This window comes from Hemiscyllium ocellatum, chromosome 9 (assembly GCF_020745735.1).
Source record: "Hemiscyllium ocellatum isolate sHemOce1 chromosome 9, sHemOce1.pat.X.cur, whole genome shotgun sequence".
Lineage (NCBI taxonomy): Eukaryota > Metazoa > Chordata > Chondrichthyes > Orectolobiformes > Hemiscylliidae > Hemiscyllium > Hemiscyllium ocellatum.
The window spans coordinates 94,969,312-94,996,607 of record NC_083409.1 but is presented as its reverse complement, the minus strand read 5'-3'; the positions used below and the strand labels follow the sequence as shown (position 1 = coordinate 94,996,607).

The window sequence follows — 27,296 nt, the reverse complement described above, 5'->3', positions numbered from 1 at the left end:
AAAGGTAAAAATAAGATGATATTATAAACATTGACAGTTACAGCAGTACTCCAGTTTCTGAAAGGACACAGCAAGTGGATCACAGAGAAAACTCTGCAAACTTCCCACATAATAAAGCGATACACAATTTTTAAAAGTGTTTTATTTGCACCCAACCACCATCACTTATTAAGTACTGTCAGTTATTTCTATTGAAAATATTTAAAAACACATTAAAAAAAGATATATTCCCCTTTGATAGACCAACAAGAAAATTCCAAACACCCAATATACAAAAGATTCCTCAAGGTGCACTTCAGTCAAAGAAAAATAGTTAAGACTTAGTCATTAAATAAATAAAATAAATTTATAACACCCATGCTTGCACAATATTTCAGTACGTCCTTTAAAAATTGATTAGAGTTAAAAAGATATGAAAGTGCCAGATCAATCAATAAGTCAGAATTGGTTTTGCAATTAGTGCCTCAGAAATCAAAGTTTCTTGCTTGCTTGGTATATCGATAAATGTTTCATAGAAACAAAATATTTCTTTTCACCATACATCTGTGAATGGTCAGTTATGTCTGTGAGGTACACTTTCACAAGAGTCATAATCTTACAAAATTCTTACAAAAAGCCAACCAGCAGCTGGTGACAGGACTGATTGCTCATTTCCTCTGAATTATGTAGACATAGTCTTCAGAGGGTTTGTTTCCGCACTGTTGTGAACAGCCTTACGTCTGCACAAACACACCGTCACTCCAATGATAATGCTGATGACCAGGAGTGCTCCTACTGCTATTAAAGCATAGAAGCCAAGCCCATACTCTAAAATAGGAGCAAAAGGAGAAAAATATGATGAGGAAGAGGCTGAAACTGTATATAACATAAATCAAACATCATTACAAACGGCTGGAAATGCACAAGAAACCCACCAGAGAGCACAGGAAGTTAACGTTTCAGGCAGTAAGTCGGATTTGTTCTAATGAAAGATCTCCACCAACAACATTAACCTGCCCCCCCTCTTCTGACGCTGCTACACCTGTTGCAATGCTTATGGTTTTATTGCATAAATTAAGGGATTACTTTTGAAACTGGTACAATGAATATTCTATCATCTCTTTTTCTTCTAGGTGGCAGAGGTTGCGGGCTTGGTAGGTGTTGACAGAAGAGCCTTCAAGAATTACTGCAGTGCATCTTGTAGCTGATACACACTGCAGCAGCGGTGAAGGGAGTAAGTAAATGTGGAAAGTAGCAGACAACAATCAAGCAGGCTTCTCTGGGCCTCTTGCGCACTGTTTGAACTGCACTCATCCAGGCAGGTGGAGAGTTTGCCATCACGCTCCTGACTTGCACCTTGCAGATGGGTGGACAGGCTTCAGGGAGTCACATGCTGGAAGTTTCTCACTACAGTCTTTGGTTACAAGAGTAGGTCACAATATTTATGTGGCTACTGCAGCTCTGTTTCTGATCAGTGGAATTCCCTAAGGATGTTGGTAGAAGTGGATTCAACAATGGTAGCACTATTAAGTAGCAAGGGGTGGTTGTTCGATTCTGTCATTGGTCATTGCCTGGCAGTTGTGTGGCATGAATACTACTTGTCATTTCTTGTTTTCTAGAGTGCACTGCCAGTCAGGGTGGTGGATGTAGACTTAGTTGGGACATTTTAATGAAGAACTTGACAAATGCCTGAAGGGAAAGAAAAATCTAGGATTCTAGGGCAAGAGCAGGCCGTTGAAGTTAATTGGTTAGCACTGTCAAAAAGAGGTAGCAAAGACAAACCTGGACAAATACCTCCTTCTGTGTTGTGGTTGTGCTTTTCAGTTAATAACAAAAATGGTTTATTACTAAAGTTCTGTTTGGCCATATCACCAAGATGAACTCCCAGTGACTGACTGTTAGTGAACTGTTGATAAAGAAAACTACTCCAAGGTTAAATTTGGCAGTGATTGAACGGACAGCTGTTGTGGATGGCACAATTCTGTCCACCTCAACCTCCTAATATACACAACAACTCTAATCTATTAATGCTCAGAAAATGATAAACTAACGCCAGTGTTAAATAAGCTCACAACGACCCTTCAATAGAATTATGAATGGTTCATTGTTTTAGTCTGTACTTGGCAGATGCATCAACCTACAAAATCTACAAGACTAGTATGAGCTTGTATTTATAGAATGATACAACCCAGGAGGACACCTTTTGGCCTATTCTACCTACTCTGGCTCTTTTGATGCAGTAATCCAATTCTACTCTCCTGTCAAACTTTGTAATGTTTTTTCCTCCATAAATATTTATCAGACACGCTTTTGAAGTTCACTGTTGAATTTGCTTCTATGGCTCTGTCAGACAGTTTACAATAACTCACTGTGTAAAAGAGAGAGAGCTTTCTTCATGTCATTTTGGTTCCTTCACCAAGTACTTTAAATCTGAGAGCTCTGGTTATTGACTGTTCGGCTACTGGGAACAATTTCTCCTTACTTACTGTCTCAAAACAGTCCAGGATTTTAACACCTTTATCAAATTCCTGCTTAAATTTCTCCATTCCAGCAATGTCCCTATCTATTTTAATTTGTTCATGAGGTGTGGGTAATACTGGCTTGGTCTCTAGGTACTGCCATCCCAGAGGGCAGTTATTGTTCAACAGAGGTGTGGAGTCACATATAGGCCAGACCAGGTAAGGAAGGCAAATACCCTTCTCTCAAGGACATATATGAATCAAATGATTTTCTTTTTTAAAAAAAGCCATTCACAGCGGTCACCATCAGGCTATGTTTTAATCCAGACTTTTACTTACAATGTTGGGATTCAAACTCATGTCCCAAGAATATCAGGCTGGTGTCTGCATTAAAAGACCAATGAAAGTCTTTTTCATTTTCTCCAATCTCTTCACATATCTTGGGGGGGGGGGGGGGAGAATACTAAAAAAATTTCTTGTTCACTAGATTCATTGAGGGGTTTTCCACATTTTTAAGAGCTTTTAAAATGAATGAAATTTGCAAGGTACCGAGAGTCCTCTGGTCAAGGGTTACCTAGATTATTTTTCTTTACAAAAAGAAAAGAGTTCTCTGGATAAGCATCAACAATAGTAAAAGCAGAAAGTGCTGTCGAAAGTAAGTCTGGCAGCATTTGTGGAGACAGAAACTCAGAGTTCATGTTTCAAGTCCAATAAAAAGACTTCTCTCTCTACTAACGCTCTTTCTGCTTTTGTTTCAGGTTTCCAGCATCTCCAAATGAGGCTTTCAAATCAGCAATTTCACTTCGTTAGATACAGAGTGTACTTGAAGGATGTGGTCCCTCATAAACCTGGACTACTGTTTCAAATATAAAAGTGCTTACCTGGTGTTTTAAGATCTGTACATCTGCTTTGAGATTTTGGGCCATTTTTAAATGGAGATGTAATGTGGATTTGAACAGAAAAGCAGTAATTGATTCCCTTGTCAATCTTAATTAGTATTGTTTGATTGTTGTTAGTTTGAGTTTTCTGTAGAAACAAAGTTATTTAAAAATTACTATTTTTAATCAGGAATGCATTCAGTGAGGATTATCTAAATAGAAAATACAAATTTGCCACAATGATTGAACAAACCTGACCACTTGTGCCATCTTTCCAGTAAAACACCTTGTACTTGAGATTTGTCCCGTAGATATCACGCAGTGCTTTTGAAGTCATATTAGGAAACTTGATGCCAGTAAGTGGATCTTCTATTAACACTTTGACCTCATCTTTACTTTTTTTAAAAATTTTAAAACTTGCTTCTCCAATGTCAGCTAGAATATTTAAAAAAATCAGCATATTAAACAAACATATACCATATCTAGCAAAAATATTCTTTGATTGCTTTTACTCTGCAACATAATGGGGAGAAAGTGAGGACTGCAGATACTGGAAATCAGACTCGAAGAGTGTGGCACTGGAAAAAACACAGCCAGTCAGGCAGCATCCAAGAAACAGGAGAGTCAACGTTATCTAACAGTCCGATTTGTTAGCCTGCATTGAGCAGTTATCAGTGAAAGGACAGTGTTAGCCAGTAACCTCAAAAGGAACCAGCCTACAGTGATTTAACCTGATCCAGAGCAATCCTTTTGCTTATTCTGAAATGACAGTGGAATTCAGTAATGAGATTAGATTCCTTACAGCGTGGAAACAGGCCATTTGGCCCAACCAGTCCACACCGACTCTCAGAAGAGTAACCCATCTAGACCCATTTCCCTTTGACTAATGTACCTAACACTATGAGTAATTTAGCATGGCCAATTTACCTAACCTGCACATCTTTGGTGCTGTGAGAGGAAACCGGAGCAAACCCACGCAGACATGGGAGAATGTGCAAATTCCACACAGTCTCCCCATGCTGGAATCGAACCTGGGACCCTGGTGCTGTGAGGCAGCAGTGCTAACCACTGAGCCACCGTGCCGCCTTTTTAAAGAAGAATGAGGAGTGGATATTGCAAACATGTACATTGATATTTCCCTTTGAAAAATACTGTGGAACACACATGTAATGGTGACCGCATCAAATTGGCTGAGCAGCCAATCCAATTGAAGAATTCTTGCAAACAGCAAAGCCGGAAGTACAAAACATGTATCATAATTAAACTCATGTGATTTACTAAATGCAAACATGAAAATTAGGTGATGCACATGTCATTTAAGGTAAAGGATGTGATTTTTTTTAAAATTGTCGTAATTTTAGGAATGATGGAAGGATAAGAATGACACTCCATTTTTTAAAAATTACTTTTTCAGGGACAGTGGTTCTTGAGCAGTATTCACACTTTGGTATACTCAATGCTAGCTCTCCCGACAAAGCTTTATTCTGGTATATAAAAGAATTGAACAAGTTAAATGTAAAAGATTGAAGCTCACATAAAATGACAGATACTAACTGTTGACTGCATCAGCATACCCTGCAGAGGGAGCAGGCCTTCACTGACAAATATTACTGAGTTCTACATTCAGTTGTACTTGTGCAATGCTAGACATTGCTGCCAGTTACAACAGGCACTATATTGATCATTACAATGCAAATTCTGGTATCAGAATGCGGGGTACACTTTGACTACGTTTTGACTATGTGAGTTTGCAAATGAAATAATCCTCCGCTGCATGGTTAACGATGAGGAGGCAAGTGTTAGGTTAGAAGAGGATATTGGTCAGGTGGCCAGATCAATGTCAGATGGAATTTAATCCATGATCAATGTGGAAGAACAAACAAGACAAGGAAATATTCAATGAATGGCAAGACACTACAAAGTTCAGAGGAATTTCTTTTTTAATTCATTTATCAGAAGTGGGTGTCACTGACTGGCCAGCACTCATTACCTGTCCCTAGCTGCCCTTAAAATGAGTGGCTTGCGAGGTCATTTCAAAGGAGAAAGTGAGGACTGCAGCTGCTGGTGATCAAAGTTGAAAAGTGTGTTGCTGGAAAAGCACAGCAGGTCAGGCAGCATCCGAGGAGCAGGAGATTTGACATTTCAGGCATAAGCCCTTCATCAGGAATGGCCTTACGTCTGAAACATTGACTCTCCTGCTTCTTGGATGCTGTCTGACCTGCTGTGCTTTTCCAGCATGACTCTTCGAGGTCACTTCAAAGGGCAGTTGAGAATCAAACACATTGCTGTGGGTCTAGGATCACATGTAGGCCAGGCCAGGTGCTGAATACCAGCTTTCCTTCCCTAAAGGATATTAGTGAGCTGGATGGGTTTTTTCTGACAATGATTTCGCATTTGATTCTTAATTGCACCTTTGTTCTATTGAATTCAAATTCTACCATCTGCCATGGTGGGATTCTAACCTGGGTAGCAGAACATTAGCTACGTTTCTAGATTAATACTCTTTGATAATACCAATAGGCCACTGCCTCCTCACAATCTAGGGTGTTTGTCTATAGCTCCATACAAGTGACAGGACTGATAATGGGATAGTTAGGTAGGCTTACAACTCTGTCAGTTTTGGCATAGATTAGAAGAGCAGGGAGGTGATTTTGGAGCTGGACAGAACTTTGGTCAGGCCACAGCTGGAGTACTGTGTGTAGTCTGGTCCCCGTGCTGCAGGAAGGATGTGATTGCATTGATGAGGTTGCAAAGGAGAATCACCAGGATGTTGCCTGGGATGGAGCATTTCTGCTTTGAAGAGCGACTAGATAAGGTTAGGTTGTTTACTTTAGAGCAGAGAAATTTGAGGGGGGACCTGATAGAGGTGTATAAGATTATGAGGGGCAAGGACCGAGTGAATAGAAAGTAGCTGTTTCCCTTAGTTCAAAAGTCAATACAAAGAGACATAATTTTAAAGTGAAAGGCAGGAGGAGGGTGGCACAGTGGTTAGCACTGCTACCTCATGGTGCCAGGGACCTAGGTTCCATTCCAGCTTCAGGGGAACTGCCTGTGTGTAGTTTACACATTTCCCAGTGTCTGCATAGGTTTCCTCCCGGTGCTCCGGTTTCCTCGCACATTCCAAAGATACGCAGGTCAGGTGAATTAGCCACACTAAATTGCCCATAGTGTTCAGGGATGTGTAGGTGTAGGTGCATTAGTCAGGGCTAAGTGTTGAGTAATAGGGGAGGAGGTCTGGGTGGGATACTCTTCAGAAGGTTGCTGGGCCGAAGGGCCTGTTCCACACTGTAGGGATTCTATTCTGTGATCTATGTTTAGAGGGAATTGGAGCAAAACCATTTTCACCCTGAGGTTGGTGGAGATAGTTGCCTGGGAGAGTAGCTGAGCCAGGAAACCTCACAATCTTTAACAGGTACTTGGATGAGCACTTGATGTTTGTTAATATTCAAACCCAGTGGTCTGTTGTGGGAAAAGGGACTAGTGCAGATAGGAGTTGGCAGTACAGACTGGATGGGAACATGTTAAATGCAGGAGCAAAGGAGATAGGTACATCAGCATTTATACAGAAAATAGACTTTTCAGATTCATCCCTTCATCATAAATATTGCCTTTTCTCTTTGGAGCTTGTGAAACACCTGTTGTATGCTTCCAGCAACATTCTGTTTCAGTGAGAAAGAGGGTAGGTCCCAGTTAACGGTACGTTATTCCCACACTCTCCCACCATTCAACCTCTACTAGTTCTCCCAAAGCTCTGCTGGTCAAATCTTGCATCACTAGCCATTTCTCCATGCTCTCTGATCCACACTGTCTCCTGGTCTGGCAATGTCTCAATTCTGACTTTCTCACAGCTGTTTCATGTCCCTCCCTGGGACCCATTCTCCCCATCTCTTTCACATCCTCAAGATTCAGAACCACACTTCTCCATCCTCCAGAATCTTTGTACTGCTCCAACTCTGACCTCTTATACATCTTCAGCCTGAATTGCTGTCACACTGGTCACCATGCCTTCAGCTACCTTAGCCTTAGGCTCTGCAATCTCCTCCTTAAACTCTGTGGACTCCCTGTCCTCTTTATGTCCCACCTTAAAAATGACTTCAAGATCTCAACCAACCTGCTGGTCAGCTTTCCTAATTTCCTTTTATGTGGCACAGTTAAACATTGTCTGATAAAGCTCCTGTGAAACATCCTGGAACATTTTACTATCTTCAAATCATGACAAAAGAACATGTTATACCAACTGCTGTAAACTCCGTAATACAGGCTGCCCCATGGTGCAGGAATAATCGGTGACACTTACTGTCCTTTAAGGGTTGGAAGGGGGAGGATGTGGCTGCAGGTGGCTCATTGATTTCCTCTGTGAATTCCTCACTGTAGGTCTCCACTTCGGCAAAATAGGTCTCCGTTACATTCTGTATCAGGCTGGTCAAATCACAGCTTGTTATTTTTTGCCGGGTACATTCTGACTTCCTATCCCAGTCGGAGTTCCTACTGTTTAAAAAGAAATAAAATCACTTAAAACAAACTTACAATACAGTGGCTTAATGTTCAGAGGTGTGTGTGTGTGTGTGTGTGTGTGTGTGTGTGTGTGTGTGTGTGTGTGTGTGTGTGTGTGTGTGTGTGTGTGTGTGTGTGTGTGTGTAGGGGGCAAGGATTAAGCCGCCATTGACGCCAGTTCAGTGATAATATGTCTTAACAGACTGCACATGGACATCCCATAATGTACACAATAAGTTTCATTTCCAGGTTTGTAACACCTTACAAAATGTCATACCTGCTTTTACAGCAGCAAGCAAGGGAAATGCCATCCTCGCTAAAGCTATTAATTATACCACAGCTGGAATACTGTGAACACGAGAATGGGAGATGGGAGTTAAAAGTTGGGAGAAGTGGACAGGAAGGGAAATTTGGATCAGAATCAAAGATAATGGTGGCAGGAGGAATGGAAAAGGAGGAGGAGGAGAGATAAGGGAGGGTTATGGGGTGAGTAAGAGATGGGATTCTATCCCCCCTCATTACCCACCCTCCTGATTCGATTGCCCCTCACTCTTCCCAATTCCCTCCTCTCACAACCGGACTCTCCATCACTGAACCTCATTTCAAAAGTGTGCATTCAACATGGTGACATAGTGTTTGAATTGGTGCACATGTGTGTCTCTGTATTCACACAATTGAACGTCTCTGGATTAGTGCAAATGCATAACTTCACATTAGTGCATGCACATGTCTCCACGTTACAGCACATGTGTATCTCCAGATTAGCAAGAGGTGCTCCGAATTAACGCACGTGCATAGTTGTCCTTAGTTGTGGATGTCAGCAAACACTGCCAACAATTAAATAGTTTACCAAATCCATTCGTTAGGTCTCAGTTTTGGTGGAAAGAACAACCATATTGCAAAATCTAATCTTAAAGAATTGATCAAAATCTATGGAGCTCCAATAATGAAACAGATTTTCTCTCATTCACTCAACTGCCATAAGACAATTATAGGATGCTCTTCAAGGATATGTAATTTGCAAGCTGTTCATTTAATGGTCAACTTGATTGGTTATTTTTTCTAGTTACTGGAAAAGCACAGCAGGTCAGGCAGCATCAGAGGAGCAGGAGAGTCAAAGTTTCGGATTCCTGATGAAGGGCTTTTGCCTGAAACATAGACTCTCCTGCTCCTCGGATACTGCCTGACCTGCTGTGTTTTTCCAGTACCACACTCTTCGCCTCTGATCTCTAGCATCTGCAGTCCTCACTTTAGCCTGTTTTTCTAGGTAGCCATGTAATGGGTTAAGTTAGTTCATCTCAGCTACGGAGACAAGAATGGTGCTAAGATTGGGCTTCCCACCGTCAGTGGTGAAGGGGGCTGTCAGAGGGAAGGAACAAGTGGGGAGTGGAAAAGAGGAAGGAAGAACTTGCCAGAGTACCTACAGCTTGATCACTATCCCACAATCCAAGCTTAACAACACGGGCACATGTGAACCCTCAGGGTGGGACTGGAACAAGTTTTAAATCCATCAGGTAAGCGATCAACACCTTGCTGAGCTCAGATATTTGGAGGAAGTACCAGTGAGTTATTGGCTCCTGTCAAATCTTATAGCATCATGCCTCAAAGCAACTTCCAGCAGTTCAGAAGTTCAAAGACTACCTGAAATAAATTGGTACACATTGAGTTTATAAAATGGATAGCCCTCTCCGAATTTAAAAAAATTTAAATGGAATGTGAATGTTGCCGACAAGGCTAGCAATTGTTGTCCATCCCTAACTGCCCTTGAACTGAGTGGCTTGTTGGGTTATTTCAGAGGGCAGTTAAACAGCCAGCCAATCACATTGCTGGGGGTCTGGAGTCACATGCAGGTCAGACTAGGACCGAGCAGCTAAGACATGGTGTAGTAATGACCTAGTAATATCATCGCTGGATTGTCAATCCAGAGACCCAGACAATGTTCTGGGGACCGGGTTTAAATCCTATCATGGCAGATGGTGGCATTTAAATTTAATTTTTGTTAAAAATTAGAATTAAGCTTCTAATGACCATGAATCCATTACTGATTGTCGGAAAAACTCATCTGGTTCACTGATGTCCTTGCAGGAAGAAGCTGCCATCCTTACCTGGTCTGGTCTACATGGGACTCCAGACCCATAAGCAATGTGGTTGACTCTTAACTGCCCCCTGCACAATTAGGGTTGGACAATAAATACTGCCCTCATCCTGTCAATGAATAATAAAAAAAGATTTGTGAACCAGTTGTGATTTTCTGCCAACTGATGGTAGTCCCAGTGCACTCCCCATAGACTGTGAAGCTATGTTTCAATGTCAGATTGGTTCACTGAATGTAAATGCTACTCCCTGCAGTGGTTTGATTTGAACTTACACCCAGAGCATTATTAATCGAGTGATGTTACCATTTCACCACTACCTTCCCTTTAGTAATGCCATTTGGATATTCAGGAAAAAGTGCTTTAAATTTTCTTTCAGCCCAGCTCAAATCAGAGATGGGAAGGTGTTTTCTTTTTCAACTCTCAATACTGTACAGATTTTGACAAATCATCCCAGACTATTTGCTAATACTTCAGATATATCCTGTTACCAGAATCAGGGAGTGAAATAAATTGCTTGTTCACATTCCCATAGCACCACAAATGAAATATTGCCCAAGGCAACAGTTGCTGCTCAACTGCATGAATAAAGAAAACAAGTTATTCTGTTTCTCTTGCCAAAATTTAACCTTATGCATGATCACCTGCATTAAAACTTCGCTGTCAGTCCTGAAGATTAATTATGCTGTGTGTGAAGCATTGCCAAAAACACTCCAACTTAGTCCTGCAGTGCAGGCAAAATCATGTTAAGTGAAAATGTTGGGCAGGACTTAACGCTTTTTATATTGCCAGTTCAGCAAATCACAAAGCACAGAAGGGGGTCACTTGGGAAATTGTGCCTGTGCCTGTTCCAGTTATCAAAAAGAACTACCAATTGGTTCCAGTCCCTTCTTTTTATCACGCCAACCCAGTCATGGAAGTATTTCCTCTTAAATAGGACTCTATTCACTTCCAAATTGCTTTAACAGCCCTGCTGGCATGCTTTATAGATTTTAACAACTCACTGAGTTAAACCCTCCTCTTCATCTCCCTGCTGGCTTTTCGCTTTGCTGATTATCTTTAATCTGTGTCCTTTGTTACTGACGTTTCTCTCACTGCAAAACCACTTACCTGCTCTATGAAGACCCTGGTTAACTTTGAACGCCTCCAATAAAATCAGAAACCAACCACCTCTGCCCTAAGCTTTTCTCCTCTACCTACAGTCATGAAGTACCTTGTTGCTACTGGTGCCATGAACAGTCAGGTTTAAACTTAGCAAAGGGTGCCTACTTTACTTTATGTTACAGAATCCCTACAGTATGGAAGGAGGCCATTTGGCCCATCCCAACCATCCAAAGAGAATCCCACCCAGAGCCACTTCCCTGCCCTATAACCCTGCATTTCCCATGGCTAATTCATCTAGCCAGCACATTCCTAAGCAGTATGGAAAATTTAGCATAGCCAATCTACCTAACCTGCACATCCTCGGACACAAACAAAGTGAACCCACGCAGACAATGTGCAAATTCCACACAGAGAGTAGTCCGAGGTTACAATAGAACCTGGGTCCCTAGTGCTGTAAGACAGCAGTGCTAGCCACTGCGACAACATACTAGGCTGGGACCCTCTTTATACTGCCAACAAACCTTGAAGCTTTAGGATTCTGGCAGTGAACGGAGAAAATCTTTCTTATTTAGGACTTAGCAATCTGGTAATATTACCCCAAAATCTTAAAGACAGTAATCACATTGTGTATAATACTAGAGTCAAAGGTTAATAGTCACATTGGGTTCGGTTGCAAATGTGTTGCTGGTCAAAGCACAGCAGGCCAGGCAGCATCTCAGGAATAGAGAATTCGACGTTTCGAGCATAAGCCCTTCATCAGGAATAAGAGAGAGAGAGAGCCAAGCAGGCTAAGATAAAAGGTAGGGAGGAGGGACTAGGGGGAGGGGCGATGGAGGTGGGATAGGTGGAAGGAGGTCAAGGTGAGGGTGATAGGCCGGAGTGGGGTGGGGGCGGAGAGGTCAGGAAGAGGATTGCAGGTTAGGAGGGCGGTGCTGAGTTGAGGGAACCGACTGAGACAAGGCGGGGGGAGGGGAAATGAGGAAGCTGGAGAAATCTGAATTTATACCTTGTGGTTGGAGGGTTCCCAGGCAGATTCCCCCCAGACGTGATCGACGATGCCCTCCACCGCATCTCCTCCACTTCCCGCTCCTCCGCCCTTGAGCCCCGCTCCTCCAACCGCCACCAAGACAGAACCCCACTGGTTCTCACCTACCACCCCACCAACCTGCGCATACAACGTATCATCCGCCGCCATTTCCGCCACCTCCAAACGGACCCCACCACCAAGGATATATTTCCCTCCCCTCCCCTATCAGCGTTCCGCAAGGACCACTCCCTTCGTGACTCCCTTGTCAGATCCACACCCCCCACCAACCCAACCTCCACCCCGGCACCTTCCCCTGCAACCGCAGGAAATGTAAAACTTGCGCCCACACCTCCACACTCACTTCCCTCCAAGGCCCCAAGGGATCCTTCCATATCCGCCACAAGTTCACCTGTACCTCCACACACATCATCTATTGCATCCGCTGCACCCGATGTGGCCTCCTCTATATTGGTGAGACAGGCCGCTTACTTGCGGAATGCTTCAGAGAACACCTCTGGGCCGCCCGAACCAACCAACCCAATCACCCCGTGGCTCAACACTTTAACTCCCCCTCCCACTCCACCGAGGACATGCAGGTCCTTGGACTCCTCCACCGGCAGAACACAACTACACGACGGCTGGAGGAGGAGCGCCTCATCTTCCGCCTGGGAACCCTCCAACCACAAGGTATAAATTCAGATTTCTCCAGCTTCCTCATTTCCCCTCCCCCCGCCTTGTCTCAGTCGGTTCCCTCAACTCAGCACCGCCCTCCTAACCTGCAATCCTCTTCCTGACCTCTCCGCCCCCACCCCACTCCGGCCTATCACCCTCACCTTGACCTCCTTCCACCTATCCCACCTCCATCGCCCCTCCCCCTAGTCCCTCCTCCCTACCTTTTATCTTAGCCTGCTTGGCTCTCTCTCTCTTATTCCTGATGAAGGGCTTATGCTCGAAACGTCGAATTCTCTATTCCTGAGATGCTGCCTGGCCTGCTGTGCTTTGACCAGCAACACATTTGCAGCTGTGATCTCCAGCATCTGCAGACCTCATTTTTTACATTGGGTTCGGTGTTCATTTCCAGGAGTTTACATGAAATTCAAAACGCAGCTGCAACTGCACTAATAGTGACAGACTGTGTGAAAATAAAACCAAATACTTTTACTTAACGAATAAAGAAGGACACAAAAACTGTTTCAGCTCTGAGTTTTGGCTTTATTTATTCATGGGATTGCAGCATTGTTGGCTGGATAACTGAGGTTCTGGATCATTAGTCCAGTGGCACTACTGCCTTCTCTGTCAATATACTTTCATTCTTAATCCATCTTAGATCTGTGTTGAAGTCTGTAAAACTATTACTTCAACCTGTTCATTGATTTGGACCAACCTGCCATTCACCTTCAGCTGTCACAATATTGGTGAAACTGACACACTTACATCCTCAGTTTTGTGACCGAAGGTCCGTGCCTGGCTTTGTCAGTTATTGCGTGTTCTTCCCAGGAAATAAAGAAATCAGATATTTTCTTTGAACTTGCCAATATGAATCTCTATTAAGTCACAAATGTGGGTGTCACTGGCTGGTCCAACATTTATTGCCCATCTCTAACTGCCCAGAATGCAGTCATGCAGATCAGATCGAGTCAGGATGGCAGATGTCATTACGGAAAGGACCTTAGATGGATTTTTTTTTAAAGACAATCAACTATGGCTACATAGTGACTATTAATTGCACATTTTATTGAATTCAAATTCCACCACCTGTTATAGTGGACTCTAAACCCACGTTCCTGGAACATTAGCCTGTGGTTCTGGATTCAAGATTAGAGTGGTGCTGGGAAAGCACAGCAGGTCAGGCAGCATCCGAGGAGCAGGAAAATCGACATTTCAGGGCAGGAGGTTTCTGGATTGCCAATGACATCACGCCTTATATATTTAATTTTCTTCAACTGGCAGAAAAAATTCAGATCAGGACATGCCTTGCTTCTCAAGCGTGATATTTCTTGAATGTGAAATTGGCTGCCATCAACCTATAAGTTTAGGAAACTGCAGGGGTGGGGGGGGGGGCTGTAGGGTGGTATAGAATACCCACGTCTTGGTCTCAATAGAACAGTCACTTGTAGTTAATGCCATATTGTTTATCAGCAACTGCTTATAGGATACATTAATATAATTGCCATTGTTACAGAGACTTTGAGGAGGACCAGACATTAGATCTCATTCCTTCAAGAACATTCATTAGAAGTTGCAGCTGTAACAACATAGTGAGTTGGCATGCCCATGCAGTACTTTTACACAGTGGTGCCTGAAAAATGGCCATAAACAAATCTTTCCACTCTATCCAGGCAGCTGTTCTTTTTCCCTGTTCATATAGATTTATGTTTTCCTTCATGGAAGATCAAAAACCTATGTCTAGCTGATTACTTTCTTTCAAACATACGGGTCCATTGACTGCCATATGATTGAAAAGCCAAGGGGAGAGAATAATCAAGAAGGAGTCTAAAACCATCAAGATCAATTGCAAGTCTATAACTTTGTTTTTGGAGATCTAATCTTCAAAGTCTGTTTGATAAATGACTTCAGCTGCCATTATGTTAACAAACAAGTCTGAAATTGGAGCTCTATACCCTGGATATCGTCACAATCTTTTATTTGTGTGCAGGAAAATCTTTTGGTTCACTAAATCCATACACAAATGTTGAATACACTTGCAGTACATTCCAGGTAGGTTACTTTCATGCAGGTGTTGAATTGTTCAGTTCCAATGGGCTGTGTCACACAGACAGGAATGGAAGTGCATGGACATGAATTTCTTGTGTCAGGACATTGAGTAACTGCTGATTAAAAAACAATCATTTCCATGCATTTCCGTAACTTTTAATTATAAAAGCCATTCTGCCCATCAAGTATGTGCTGTTCTTTTGCAAAAAAATCCTGTTAGTGCAACAGACCACCAGTCCCCACTCCATTCTCCATAGTGTTGCAGTCGGTTCTCCCTCTATGAATCCACTTTCCTTTTTGAAATCCAGCACTGAATCAATTCTACCACTTTCAGACATGGAACTGCCAGCTTGAGTTGGGACAGAAAATAGTGTAACTTTGGTTGGTCTGATCTACATGAATGCATTTCTTCTTAGTTATAAAGAATAAATCTTTCCATCAAATAAACTACAACATTAAAGTTTTGTGGATTTTGCACATATATATATATAATATATATATACACACACTAAAATATATCTTCTTTCAGCTGAAGATAGATTAGATTAGATTACTTACAGTGTGGAAACAGGCCCTTCGGCCCAACAAGTCCACACCGACCCGCCGAAGCGCAACCCACCCATACCCCTACATTTACCCCTTGCTTAACACTACAGGCAATTTAGCATGGCCAATTCACCTGACCCGCACATCTTTGGACTGTGGGAGGAAACCGGAGCACCCAGAGGAAACCCACGCAGACACGGGGAGAACGTACAAACTCCACACAGTCAGTCGCCTGAGTCGGGAATTGAACCCGGGTCTCAGGCACTGTGAGGCAGCAGCGCTAACCACTGTGCCACCGTGCCGCCCATAGATATTTTACATACAGTTATTACTGTCACTGTAGCAATAAATTAAGAGTGAACAGAAACAAAATAAAAGCAAAATACACTGTGCACTGCAAATCCTAAACAAGAAAAACGTTGGAAACATTCAAACAGGATTGGCAGCATTGTGGACCGAGAAACAGTTAATGTGCCAACCGTGGAACTATAATCACTATTCCTTCACTATCACTCGGTCAGAATCCTGGAACTCTCTGCCTAAAAGCAGTGTGAGTGCACCTACACCCTAAACACTGCATCAGTTCAAGAATGTGGCTCACCATCACCTTCTCAGGAATGGAGTTCTCACAGTATGCTTAGAATTCCTTTCTTACCAAATACTATATGTGACTCGCTGGTGGATTTTGCAATGGGAAATAAATCAGATTAATGCTCATCAGCAGTAAACAAGGAGAACAGCAAGGTAAAATAATTATGACATAGTATTTTTAGCTCTTTGATTGGAAAAGACATCATTAATAAACAATAATTGACAGGAAGTGTTTCTAATTCAAATTGGTGCCAGAGTAGCAACACAGCATATGGGCTCCTGCCTGGAGCTCATCTGCTTCGCCCGCTTGCTTTATTTTCTTCTTTCTGCTGTTTCTTTCTTACTTTAATCTACTTACCTTCTGCGGAGAGTGAGTGTGTGCAGCACGGAGGAGATCAAGACAGCATGGTGGTGAAAGAGATTCCCTGGCAGCAACGGCATGAGCAGGCAGCCTGAGGTCTCCCAACATTAGCGGCAAGGTTAAGCGTGGGGGGGGGGGAGGGGATCAAGCTGGCGCGAGGAGAGGGAGCCCATTGTGGTAGAGGAGTCCAGCCCAGTGGAGATTGAGCCCTTTTGGGGATTGTGAGGCCAGCAAAGCTAAGCATTTAAGAAGGACTTTGGATTAGAGTGGTGCGGGAAAAGCACAGCAGGTCAGGCAGCATCTGAAGAGCAGGAAAATCGACGTTTCGGGCAAAAGCCCTTCATCAGGAATGGAGACGGGGAGCCTCCAGGGTAAGTGGGGGGATGGGGAGGGGGGGGGGTGCGGTTTGGGGAGAAGGTAGCCAAGAGTACAAGAGGTGAATGGGGGTAGGGATGGAGCTGATAGGTCAGAGAGGAGAGTGGAGTGGATAGGTGGGAAGGGAGATTGGCAGGTAGGACAGGTCACGAGGATGGTGCTGAGCTGGAAGGTTGGAACTGGGGTAAGGTGGAGGGAGGGGAAATGAAGAAACTGGTAAAGCCCACCTTGATGTCCTGGGGTTGAAATGTTCCAAAGCGGAAGATGAGACTTAAGAAGGATTGTAATGTTGAACTTGTTACTTTATTTCTTTGTTTTTCTACTTTATAAGAACTTTTGTTGAACTTTTAACTTAATTTCTCTTTTCTTCAACTTTGTACCTAAGATTTTATACTGAGGTACCTTTGTACCGAAGATGGCGCCAGGGAATGCCGACACTGCACACCTTTCACTGAATTCTCTATTCCTGAGATGCTGCCTAACCTGCTGTGCTTTGACCAGCAACACATTTGCAGCTGTGATCTCCAGCATCTGCAGACCTCATTTTTTACTGTACTCCTACATCCTTGTACACATGACAATAACACCTAATTCTAATAAAGTCTAGGAGGGTAACTGCGAATGGAATTCAAATGGATAAAAATGCTTCTAGACAAAGAAACAAAATCAGGAGTGGAAAACATTTCAAATTTTGTTCAATGAAGTTCAGGAGAACTTTATTCCTAAATAAAAATCAAAAATATTGATACAGCATGGATAAAGAAATAAAGGTAATGTTGTATGGGTATGCCAAGTTGCATCTGTTGCTGTAACCATTCACTTTAAGGGTAGGGAACTACAGGATCTCTATGGTCTGTGGGGTAGAAGATAATCACTTCCTGGCTTAACTAAAAGTGTCTTGTTGCCAACAAGATATTATCAGACATGCCCTTTAAGTCAACTTTCAATTATTCCTGGGATGTCTGGGTCCTTATTATGAATGTTTGTTTTGAATGCTGCGTACACTGCTGCACAATGTAGTTTTTATTAACTGCTTCACTCACATCGTTTCATTTTATGCTGATCAGATCAAGGAGCAGCCACAGCTAATGAATGTCTTTATTTCTTTAATTTTATGTGACCGTTACTTTCATCTCCTCACTCTGTTATCTTCAGGTTTGTTATTGTCACTGGAACATTAGCCTGGCTCTAGCCCTCACTTGCTGAAAATGTGATGCTGGAAAAGCACAGCAGGTCAGGCAGCATCCAAGGAGCAGGAGAATCAACGTTTCGGGCATGAGCCCTTCTTCAGGAAACGTTGATTCTCCTGTTCCTCGGATGCTGCCTGACCTGCTGTGCTTTTCCAGCAACATATTTTCAGCTCTGATCTCCAGCATCTGCAGACCTCACTTTCTCCTCTAGCCCTCGCTTTCCTGGTTAAAAGTCTGTGCCACAGCCTGAATGTATACTTTCCATGAGGTGTAAGGTATTCCAGCTCTCTCCTAACCGAATACAATGTTATTTAATGGGAGGCCTTTATCTCACACTAGGATTTCAGTCTTGCATTCACCTTTCTGATCGGTTCATTCTCATGGCAATTAATACATGGTTCACTGGACTCCAGAGGTTAACAGACATGAAAAACATTTTCCTCAGTTGCAACATTCCTTAGTCTCTCTCCTCCCTTTTCATTTGGCCCAACCTGAATTTTGGTAACAAAATGGTCCCTCTCCCTTTCGAAGTTCTTCTCCAGATGACCCGAGCAGCTGGACAACATAGAATCATAGAATCCCTACAGTGTGGAAGCAGGCCATTCAGCCCATTGAGTTCACACAGACCATCCGAAAAACATCCCATCCAAACCCATCCCCCTATCTCTTTAACCCTGCATTTCCCTTGATTAACCCACCTAGCCTGCGCATCCCTGGGCCTGGATACTATGGCCAATTTAGCATGGCCAAACAACCTCACCTGTAATCTTTGGACTGTGGGAGGAAACAGGAGCACTGGAGGAAATCCACACAGACACGGGGAAAATGTGCAAACTCCACTGAGACTGGAATCAAACCCAGGTCTCTAATGCTGTGAGGCAGCAGTGCTAACCATTAAGTCACTGTACTGCCCTTGACATCCATCTGGTCTCTCAGTCACAACATCAGAGGACTCTATCTATGGGAAAAGGAAGCAGAGGACTTTGTCTATCCCATAATGATCGGTGCTGGGACCTTTGTTGTTTGTGATATAAATAAATGATCTGGAGAAAAATATAGGTGGCCAGACTATTAAATTTTTGATTTGGAGATGCCTGTGTTGGACTGGGGTGTACAAAGTTAAAAATCACACAACACCAGGTTATAGTCCAACAAGTTTAATTGGAAGCACACTAGCTTTTGGAGCGACGCTCCTTCATCAGGTGATAGTGGAGGGTCGATCGTAACACAGAATTTATAGCAAAAAATTTACAGTGTGATGTAACTGAAATTATACATTGAAAAATTGATTGTTAAGCCTTTCATCTGTTAGAATACCACGATAGTTTCACTTCTTTCATATGTAAATCACAAAACCTTTTTTTAAAAACAACGTTGCATTCTCGGGTTAGCTGTTAACAATGGTGATAGCTGGACAATATGTTGAAGGCGTTGGCCCCCTGTGTTCTCTGTCTATGACCTGATGTTTAGATTGATTCTAATCTAAAAAGTGAGATAACGGTTTTACATAAATTCATGCAGTTTTTGATGTACTTTGCTCAAAAACTGCATGAATTTATGTAAAACTCTGTTACCTCACTTTTTAGATTAGAATCAATCTAAACATCATGGCATAGACAGAGAACACAGGGGGCTAACACCTTCAACATATTGTCCAGCTATCACCATTGTTAACAGCTAACCCGAGAATGCAACTTTTAAAAAAAGGTTTTGTGATTTACACATGAAAGAAGTGAAACTATCATGGTATTCTAACAGATGAAAGGCTTAACAGACAATCAATTTTTCAATGTATAATTTCAGTTACATCACACTGTAAATTTTTGCTATAAATTCCGTGTTACGATCGACCCTCCACTACCACCTGATGAAGAAGCGGTGCTCCGAAAGCTAGTGTGCTTCCAATTAAACCTATTGGACTATAACCTGGTGTCGTGTGATTTTTAATTAAATTTTTGGATGACGTCAACATTGGCAGAGTTGCAGATAGTGGGGAGGATTGTCAAAGGTTACTGTGGGATATAGATAGATTTGGGCAGAAAAATAGCAGATGGAGTTTAATCTGGACAAATGCAAGGTGATGAAATGCAAGATCAAATTCAGGTGTGAATTATACAATAAATGGCAGAATCCTTAGGAGCATTGACACAGATCCCTGAAAGTGGCAACACAGGTGGATAAGGTGGTCAAAGAAGGCATACAGCATGCATGTCTTCATTGGCTGGGGCATTGAATATAACAGTTGGCAAGTTTAGATTAGATTAGATTACATTACAGTGTGGAAACAGGCCCTTCAGCCCAACAAGTCCACACCGACCCGCCGAAGCGCAACCCACCCATACCCCAATGTTTACCCCTTACCTAACACTACAGGCAATTTAGCATGGCCAATGCACCAGACCCGCACATCTTTGGACTGTGGGAGGAAACCGGAGCACCCGGAGAAAACCCACGCAGACACAGGGAGAACGTGCAAACTCCACACAGTCAGCCGCCTGAGGCGGGAATTGAACCCGGGTCTCAGGCGCTGTGAGGCAGCAGTGCTAACCACTGTGCCACCGTGCCGCCCATAAAATTATGTTACTGCTGTATAAAACTTTACTTAGGTCATATTGGAATATTGTGTACAGTTCTGATTGCCATGCTCGAGAAGGCCATGAATGCTTTGGAGAGGATGCAGAGATGGTTTACCAGGATGTTGCCTGGTCTGGAGGGGTTTTGTTATGAGGGGAGACTGGATAAACTCGGATTGTTTTCACTGGAAAGGTAGATGCTGAGGGGCCACCTGATCAAGGTTTACAAAATTTTGAGGGGCATAGACAGGGTGGATACTGAGAGGCCTTTTCCCAAGGTAGAGAGGTCAACTACAGGAGGGCACAGGTTCAAGGTGAGAGGGGGAAAGTTTAGGGGAGAAGTGCGGGGAAAATGTTTCACACAGAGGATGATGGGTGCCTGGAATGCATTGCCAGTGAGAGGTATTGGAAGCAGGCACATTAGCAATGTTTAAGGTGTATCTTGTTAGACACACTCTACGGGGGGGTGAACGGGGGATGGAAACCACATATGGGCAATAGTAGCAGGTCTAAATAAAAACTAGGAATCAGCTCAGGGCTGGTGGGCCGAAAGGCCTATTCCTGTGCTGTATTGTATTATAACTTAGCTGTCTCGCTCCTTCCTCTTGGGGCAGTTTCCTGCACCACAGTGCAAGGTTGGTATTCTGGCATCTCTCTGCAGTCTTCACTCTGACCATCATGAGTACATTGTGCCTGTTGGACAAGTCCAGTACGTGAAGGACCTCCTCTGATATCTCCTCGGTTCTGCCTTTCCCTGCTCACTATCTGCCCTTCCTGAACCTCAAAAGGCTGCCTGTTCACTGGAGCAAGCTATACAGAAATTTCTTCCCTTACAAGCTGGAGGGCTGCTGACCCACATTCCAACACAAAACGACTGAGCTGCTGTGATTCAAGACAGAGCCATTTCCTCCAGATGTGGCACCAGCTCCCACATATCACAGCCCTGACATACAGCCTGTGTCATCATCACGCATCTTTACTCATTTTCTAAATTAGGAGCAATTTATTTCTAGAAACCATAAAATCAAATGAGATCAAGATTAATTAGTTGATCATTCATTAGAATTACTTAGCAATTAAGGTTATTAACTGCGCAAAGCCAATCTTAATTAATACAATTTGAATACTTTTAATAATGGTCTCTATTTTTCCCCCACTTAGCTTTATTCAAGTCACTGAGCTGCTTAGGTCTGTTTGTTTCCCTAAAGGATCGTATCATAATTCTTGAGCTCATCGATACATTAAGCATTTATGACCCGGACTCTACTGCTCCTCCTGTCGGACTAAGACATCCTTTTTCAATTTTTTCCAGCCATTTGCCTGATATCAGCTATTGTCCGCTGTCACTTCTCCTGTTCAACTGTTAATACTGGAGGTTCCTGTTCTCTTCCACTTCTCCTGTTAAACTGGCACCTGATGCCTTTCTCAAACCCATTGAATCATTCTTGTATTGATAGATCAGGTGAGTACTATTGTACGCACATTCCATCTTAGAGAACCAGAGCGAGGTAGAAAGCTAACATTTTCCACTATGTAAACGATCTAGTAACAAAACAGTTCCTACACTCAATGCACGGTCTAACTCCATTACATTATAGTGTCCACGCAACAACAAGGATATTAGGGCAATTTGCCTGCAGCACACAGTGAGTAAGGAAGTACCATAAATGGAAGTATTTAGGGCAGATTAATGAAGTTGCTACAGCGACATTGGGTGAGTTCAGCAAGCACATGATTCAGCGCTACAGCAAATTAGCCTCAAGTCCTTTTGTGTATCTGTCATAATGGTGTCGGGAAAAGAGAGACAGTTCAACAAAACAAAGATCCAGAATTCATGTATTAATTCCCAGTTAACTGTACGTCACAAGGAATAATGTGCAGTACTGGTGCTATTGAAATTTGTAAAGTTGTGGTTAAAATAGACCTAATATTCTTAGCAGATTTGGTGCTTAACATGACTAACAAGTGCAAAGTAGTAATCAACAAAGTTTTGAACAGCATGTTGCGACTGTACAGGATATTGGTTAGGCCACTTTTGGAATACTGCATTTAATTCTGGTCTCCTTGCTATAGGAAGGATGTTGTGAAACTTGAAAGGGCTCAGAAGAGATTCACAAGGATGTTGCCAGGGTTAGAGGGTTTGAGCTATAGGGAGAGGCTGAACAGGCTGGGGCTATTTTTCTTGGAATTTTAGAGACTGAGGGGTGACCTTATAGAGATTTATAAAATCATCAGGGGCATTGAGAGGGTGAATACTCAAGGTCTCTTTCCCAGGGTACGGGAGTCCAAAACTAGAGGGCATAGGTTTCAGTTGAGAGGGGAAAGGTTTAAAAGGTGCTAAGGGGCAACGTTTTCACGCAGAAGGTGGTTGCGTGTATGGAATGAACTGCCAGTGGAAATGCTGGAGGCTGGTACAACTACAACATTTGAAAGGCATCTAGATAGGTATGTGAATAGGAAGGGTTTAGAGGAATATGGGCCAAATATTAGCAAATGGGACTAGATTAATGTAGGATATATTCGGTATGGACGAGTTCAGCTGATGGGTCTATTTCTATGCTATAACATCTCTATGACTCTGTGCGTGGCCAATGAACAGAATACCAGTCATCATCAGTACTATCAAGGCTCAAGTTCATATACATTTTTGGACCACTAACTCTGACTGCCAACAAACCAGGGAATCATTCAAGCACTGAACTACAATGCAGATAAAAGCCAAGAGCTGATGAGTAGTGTCACAGATGTGAACTAGTAGGAACCATTTATGAAGAAAGGAGAGGGGGTGCTTATACATGAGTCAAAGGTAAGAAAAAGGTTTTCTTTTGAGGAAGGAGACAGATTCAAACCAGTAAAAAAAAACAAAGAACTGATAGAAGGAAGTTTTTTCCTCACACACAAGAACCAAGCTTCAAGATCAGGAGGTGGAGGCAGAGAAATCTGGGCATCCTTTAAGAAACAATTATACACTGATGGGGTGGTAAATGTCACCTTTCTAGATGGATGAATTAAATTCACCCAGTGGCCTGAGGTTGTGAAGCAATTGGTGTAAATGATACCTGTTCAGACATGCATTTCAGATCCTCTGATATTTCTGCTGAACATGGGAAACCAATTGTTGCTGGTTACCTGAGCTTGTTCGCAATGATATAGGTCCCCATACCAGCAGCAATAATATTGGGACAGTTTCCCATAACTGTTACTAACACTGTTATGGAAATCCTCAGGGCAGATTAGTTAAACTGAAACTGGCTGAGCTCTTCATCTACATGACTCAATGCTACTGTGAATCACCTCAAATCATTTAGTGCATCTGTCAATCTGGCAATGGGAAAAAAGTAGACAGGTCACTGCAACAACAATTTTCAGATCCAGAGGCCAAAGCAAGGGCTGCAAAATATTTCAATCAAGAAATTTCTGCTCGATGCCTTGTAGGATGACAGAGTGAGGGGTAAGAAAAAGGATACTCGCTCATGTTTTCTTGTGGGCAATTAGGGATGGGCCACAATGCTTACGTCCCTAGGATGAATTCAAAAATTACTTTTGCAATTTAAAAACAAATGTCCCGATATTTAATAAAATGGGAATGAGAATTCACATTCAAAGTTAACTTTTAGTGCCTGCAAGGTCACTTTACAACCTTGGAAATGGCTATATATTGGAATGTACATGTCGTGACTTTTTCTAGACAGATTCAGGGGGTAGTGGTGACTCAAGCACCGTCACTTCACACTATTCCATGCATTTCAATGCTGGTCTTACAGTGAAATATTAGTGTAAGATGGCTTCCGGGGAAATTAAGCAATGTAGTTACGAACTTCCTTATTTCCATGCTTAACAGTACTTGTGTGGTTACCAAAAGTTGTTGCCTATTACGCTCTAATAAGAATTTTCCTTCAAATCCAGCCCACAAAAACTGATTATGAATTACATGCCGCAGTCACCCTCGCGTCATAACATCCTGTTTGTCATGAACAGGAGCAGATTTGCAGAACTAAATGACCTCCGTTGCTTTTATTTAATATGAATGCAATATCTTTATCTGCAGATAGAGGTTATCAGCATCATGATAGCTTGGAAGCTTTGTGAAAGACTTCAACGCCAGACTTGGTCGTACAATCATGCAATTAGAGTGCTAAACTCCAGCTAAGCCAGTTTGTGGAATGCAGTCACATGTTAAATTCCAAACCACACTGATTTGCCACTTAAGCCCCTTTGCACTGCTGATGGACCTGAAACCCATGCCAGGCAGTTTTCTTCCAGAAGTTCACATTGCAACATTTTAAGAGTCATAGAGACATACAGCATGGAAACAGACACTTCGGTCCAACCCGTCCATGCCAATCAGATATCCCAACACAATCTATTCCCACCTGCCAGCACCAGGATCATATCCCTCCAAACCTTCCTATTCATATATCCATCCAGATGCCTTTTAAATGTTGCAATTGTACCAGCCTCCACCACTTCCTCTGGCAGCTCATTCCATACACGTACCATCCTCTGCGTGAAAATGTTGCCCCGTAGGTCTCTTTTATATCTTTCCCCTCTCACCTTAAAACGTATGCCTTCTATTCTGGACTCCCCCACCCCTGGGAAAAGACTTTATCTATTTATCCTATCCATGCCCCTCATGATCTTAGAAGGTCACCCCTCAGCCTCTGACACTCCAGGGAAAACAACCCCAGTCTGTTCAACCTCTCCCCATTGCTCAAATCCTCCAACCCTGGCAATATCATTGTAAATCTCTTTTGAACTCTTTCAAGTTTCACAACATCCTTCCAATAGGAAGGAGACCAGAATTGCGCGCAATATTCCAAAAGTGGCCTAACCAATATCCTGTACAGCTGCAATATGACCTCCCAACTCCATTTTACTCGAGATTTGTGTGGGATGTAGAACTGCACTCACTTCAGATTGCTAATGTATGTGCAAACATTTGGAAAGAGCCATTACAGTACATCTGATAGCATTTCCATTATAGTGCTTTCTTGGAGCAGTTTGCTTGCCCCATGTTGTTGGTGCTCAGTTTCAGTAGGTTAATTAACATAATGATCATTGGCAAATTACCTCAGAACCCTCAAAGCACCTTTTAATGACACACTGTAGCCCAAAGATCTTGCCATACCTTGTGTCTCTTTTGGTGCTTCCTACAGATGTTAAAGATTTGTACTCACCTGCGTAGCTTCACAGTATACACAGTGTTTTTCAAGGTCCCCTCCCACTGTAGTACAGTGTGGAAATTGAATGATGTCCACGTTAGGTTTGTAACAGGTTGCTGTGAAGTACCTGTAGATTTTGGGGAAAAAAAATCTTACTTCCATATATTCACCAGAAACGTATTTTGTAAACTACAGCATTTTCATTGAAAATAAATCTCAGGCAGGAGTAACTTTCAACTGACTGATCTTGGCTTTAAAGTAGGTCAGAGGTCACACAACAGGTTATAATACAACAGATTTATTTGAAATCACAAGCTTTCGGAGCACTGCTCCTTCACCTGACAAAGGGGCAGAGCTCCAAAAGCTGGTGATCCCAAATAAACCTGTTCGACTATTACCTGGTGCTGCGGTGACTTCTGACCTTGTCCACCCCAGACCAACACTGGCACCTCCACACCTTGGCGTAAAAGTAATCAGGGAGATCCTTGAGCACCTTTGGATAAATCCCGCTTTGTGACAAAGGCAGGGTCAATGGTGCAGATTGAACATTAGTGTGGAGTAGGAGTGGGCCGTTTGGCCCTTCGGAACTTCTGCCCCATTCATTAAAATGACGGCTAATCCGATTACTCCGTATTCCTTATTACTCCACCACTTTTCACGTCGTTATCAAGAATCCACCTATCTCTGCTGTTAAAATGTTCAAAGTCTCTGTTCTTTTTAGGAAGAAAATTCCAAAGACTCACAACCCACTGTAAGAATAAAATAGTGCCTCATCTGTATTAAACATAAGAACCCTTATTTTTACACACATGCACCAAACTAGTCGAGAGTTATGTCGTGCAGATTAAATAACACATTGGTATGTATTCTTATTAGTGGCTGTACTGTTACCTAACAGTAAGTGAACACTGACATTTTTTCACGCAGACTTCATCTGATGTGAAATACGTACCGAACCCACAGGAGGAAATGCAAACCAATTACTGCCATCTGGTTATTAAAAATGGAAAGTTGCATTTGCTGCATGTGGTCATAAATGCATATTTGAACGATACTGCCGCAAACGCTGTAGCTTCTATCGGGGTTTTGATTTGAGGTTATTTGCTATTAAAAAACAAAGCAGCGTTCATGATAAACAGCAATCCCAGCAAAGCTACTGCCGAAGTTTTTGACCAGTTTACCTGAAGTGAATCCACAGCGAAGACAAATAATGGCAAATCCCAAACTGATGACACTACTGGCACGGGATTCCATGCTTACTGTGGGATACAGAAAACCAGACGGATACAAGTCTCCTCTCGCCTATAAGCCAAGTCCCAAGTAGTAGCAGCCGAGTTCTCCCTCCTGTTGCTGGTCGATAATCAGCGGTCCAATTGATTCCCCGAAGATTACAGCAGACAGTGTATTCACAGCGACTATCACCAGTCCTCTCCCTCCCATTGCCAACCAGCTGCGAATATAAAGCCAGGGCTCAGGAAAGAAAAGGGGCTGTCCCTCTCTCTACGGATAGCCAATAAAAAAAGGGAACGGCTTGTCCTCGGCTCTCCCTACACTCAGCAATGATAGTTAAGAGAAGACGGTGAGGCACACCTGAGCAAACTGAACACTTCAAACAAACTATTTCTGTTCCACCAAGCTCTGCCGGTCGGCTATATTAAAGGAAAGTTACATTATATGTTAAAGCAACTCGCCAATTTCTTTATGTATAGGTTATACTCAGTCTTACAATAGAAGGATTTCTTATCTCAA

The 27,296-nt window shown here is 42.7% G+C and overlaps 1 protein-coding gene and 1 long non-coding RNA gene across 3 annotated transcripts; one reads left to right on the top strand and one right to left on the bottom strand.

The window, feature by feature from the left end:
- Positions 1–135: 135 nt before the first annotated feature.
- Positions 136–27,037, bottom strand: f3a (coagulation factor IIIa). Of its 2 annotated transcripts, none has more exons than XM_060830577.1 (6): positions 26,729–27,037; positions 25,563–25,674; positions 7,614–7,801; positions 3,570–3,751; positions 3,320–3,464; positions 136–807 (listed from the first exon to the last, which is right to left on the bottom strand). In XM_060830577.1, the coding sequence occupies exons 1-6, from the start codon at positions 26,799–26,801 to the stop codon at positions 662–664; spliced, it is 846 nt and encodes a 281-aa protein (XP_060686560.1). In that variant the 5' UTR covers positions 26,802–27,037; the 3' UTR covers positions 136–661. The 2 variants fall into 2 exon arrangements, with proteins under 2 accessions (XP_060686560.1, XP_060686559.1); XM_060830576.1 differs by having other exon boundaries at positions 137–807; positions 7,614–7,804; positions 26,729–27,033.
- LOC132819164 (uncharacterized) lies at positions 691–4,486 on the top strand. Its single transcript, XR_009645050.1, has 3 exons — positions 691–945; positions 1,113–1,213; positions 3,197–4,486. It is a non-coding gene; the product is annotated as an uncharacterized LOC132819164 (long non-coding RNA).
- Positions 27,038–27,296: the final 259 nt, after the last annotated feature.

Excerpts from the sequence above, each read along its gene's own strand:
- f3a (XM_060830576.1), bottom strand. The coding sequence starts at position 26,801 with ATGGAATCCCGTGCCAGTAGTGTCATCAGTTTGGGATTTGCCATTATT. Across the intron at positions 7,805-25,562 it reads TATACTGTGAAGCTACGCAG|TAGGAACTCCGACTGGGATA; the intron begins GTGAGTACAAAT and ends CTTTTTAAACAG. Across the intron at positions 808-3,319 it reads TACAGATCTTAAAACACCAG|AGTATGGGCTTGGCTTCTAT; the intron begins GTAAGCACTTTT and ends CTCCTATTTTAG.